The following is a 2155-nucleotide window of genomic DNA, read 5'->3' on the forward strand; positions in this document are numbered from 1 at the left end:
TTATAAAACGAGATAAAGTTCTCTTTTTTATATTAATTGGTGCATTGTAAGAGTATTTATTTATTTATTGGGACATTTATATATTTCTGCTTTCATTTTTAAACATGTCACTTTTCGTCCTCCATACCCCGTGCAGTGACATCATCGGCAGCACAGTGTGTTTTACAGGTTTCTGGACTCACGGTCAGGATTCCTGTCAGCTGCGTGTGAAACAAGCTGGTCATCCCAGCGAACATGACCACGCCCGTCAGCGCCGAGACCCGCAGCAGAGCCAGTTCGTGACGAGTCGTGAACTTGTCCTGGGAGACAGAACCGGATAAGGTCCAGCTTTACTTGACAACAGAGCTGCTTGTTTTGTATAAGAGCTGCACACGACTCAAAGCAAAGAATACAGATCTACCTGATCCAGCCTCGTCAGCGGCTGGAAGTAGTAGTACTGACAGAAGTCCAGCACCAGCGTGAATAAACTGAGGATCTGAGTGTAAAAACACAGCTGCAGGAAGAGCCAGTGATTGTCTTCTCCCACACAGTTATTTATCCTGCAAGATAAAAGACAAAGGTTTAAGATCAGGAGCGTGTCGAGGTTTGGTTACCAACAGGATCAACAGGTTTGTGTGAGGGTTCGTTGGGTTTACGGTGCATTGAAGAAGTATTCAAACTTTTCCACACTTTGTCGTCTTACAGACCAACACAAAGTCGTCCATCCATCCTGTTTCWAGGTAGGATTTTGGAAGAGGGCGTTGTTTTACCCAGACCCAAGGCTCATTGATTGGTTCACTGACCGGGGAGGCGGGGTTACATCACACAGATGAGAGTATCTTTAATGAATCGTTTGCAGTGACTCTAACAGTTTTTAACACAAGTTTAAATACACAACGACAGTAGCTAGCTCACAAACAACAAGCTAACATTAGCTACCATTAGCTTACAGATCTCAGTCATCCTGCTGTAGTTTTAACTGTCTTGAATGTTCGTAGAAATGGTTTTTACCAGCTTCTACCCAAGATTCAGATGTTTCTGTAGGTACCACACACGTCTATGTTTAACTAAAATAACTTAGAGTAATTAAAGTAGAAACTGAGGGTTTGGGCTWAAGAAATGAATGAACCAATTGGCGGGACGAACTGGGCCGCCAGTTGAATAACCCTGGTCTGTGTACTTTTATATTGTTCTGTATGTTTGAAATACCTGGCTGCCAAACAAATTTCCCCCTCGGGGGACAGTAAAGGAAATGAACTGACTTTAGGTGGAAACAGGCTGCACACCTTCCACTCAGGTAGGAGATCAGGAAGTCAGGGTTAGGTTTCAAGGAACATAAATTAGAAGCAAGGTTATTAAAGTTAACTAAAACTAACTAAATAATGAAAACTGAAATTAAAAAAACATTTTAGCTAACTGAAATAAATAAAAACTGTAATAAAAGGAAAAAAGATAACTAACTGTATAATCTTTTTACTAAACAAACTAAAACTAACTGAAATAATAGAATATCCACAGTTTTAATGTTTGTTAATTTATTTTGAGCCGTGTGGACTGATTAAACTATATTTTAAATTGAGCAATTCCATATTAGCTGTGGACAGCTTATGGCACACTATGATCCGTAACGTCATCTGTTTACAGTCTGCTGCTGCTCAGCACTCACCTGCAAAATAACGTCAACAAAAGTTGGAGAAAGTAGTAAAGTCCGATTTGGAATATGACTGTGAGAAAATTAAAAGTGTTTTGTAGTGGAAACAGGTAATAGAATAGGTGGAATAATTATCAAGGGACTAATTAAATGAGTATCTTGACAAGCTAGCTTTTCTTAGTTCCCGTGAAAAACAAGCTGTAGCCCAGCCAGGTAGCACTAACTACTGTCACCTTCTTAAAACAATTGCCCAAGTCCTTTGTTGGCAAAATTGAGTTACGGGATTATTTTAGGAAGGTGTTGCTATAACATACTGCTTTGACTGGTGTTCAGAAACCTGCTGGTTAGTTAACTCACAGGAATACTTCAAGCTGGAGGTTGCATTGGCAAATGTGTTTATTCAAACTATAAAAAATACTTGAACCAATAAAAACTAAACTAAACTAAAACTAAGCATTAAAAAAGCAATAATAACTAATAAAAACTAAACTAAATCTAAGCATTAAAAATGCAATAATTAATAAT

At 38.6% G+C, this 2155-nt stretch overlaps 1 protein-coding gene across 1 annotated transcript in view; it reads right to left on the bottom strand.

Annotated features, from left to right (window-relative positions):
• zdhhc21 (zDHHC palmitoyltransferase 21) overlaps positions 1–2155 on the bottom strand; it is a gene marked incomplete in the record, with an annotated part of 17448 nt that overhangs the window by 6281 nt on the left and 9012 nt on the right. The window contains 2 exon segments of the mRNA XM_014004400.1: positions 183–299; positions 401–539. Coding sequence (XP_013859854.1) covers positions 183–299; positions 401–539 — 256 coding nt within the window.

The sequence above is a fragment of the Austrofundulus limnaeus genome, unplaced genomic scaffold, assembly GCF_001266775.1.
Source record: "Austrofundulus limnaeus strain Quisiro unplaced genomic scaffold, Austrofundulus_limnaeus-1.0 Scaffold23, whole genome shotgun sequence".
NCBI lineage: Eukaryota > Metazoa > Chordata > Actinopteri > Cyprinodontiformes > Rivulidae > Austrofundulus > Austrofundulus limnaeus.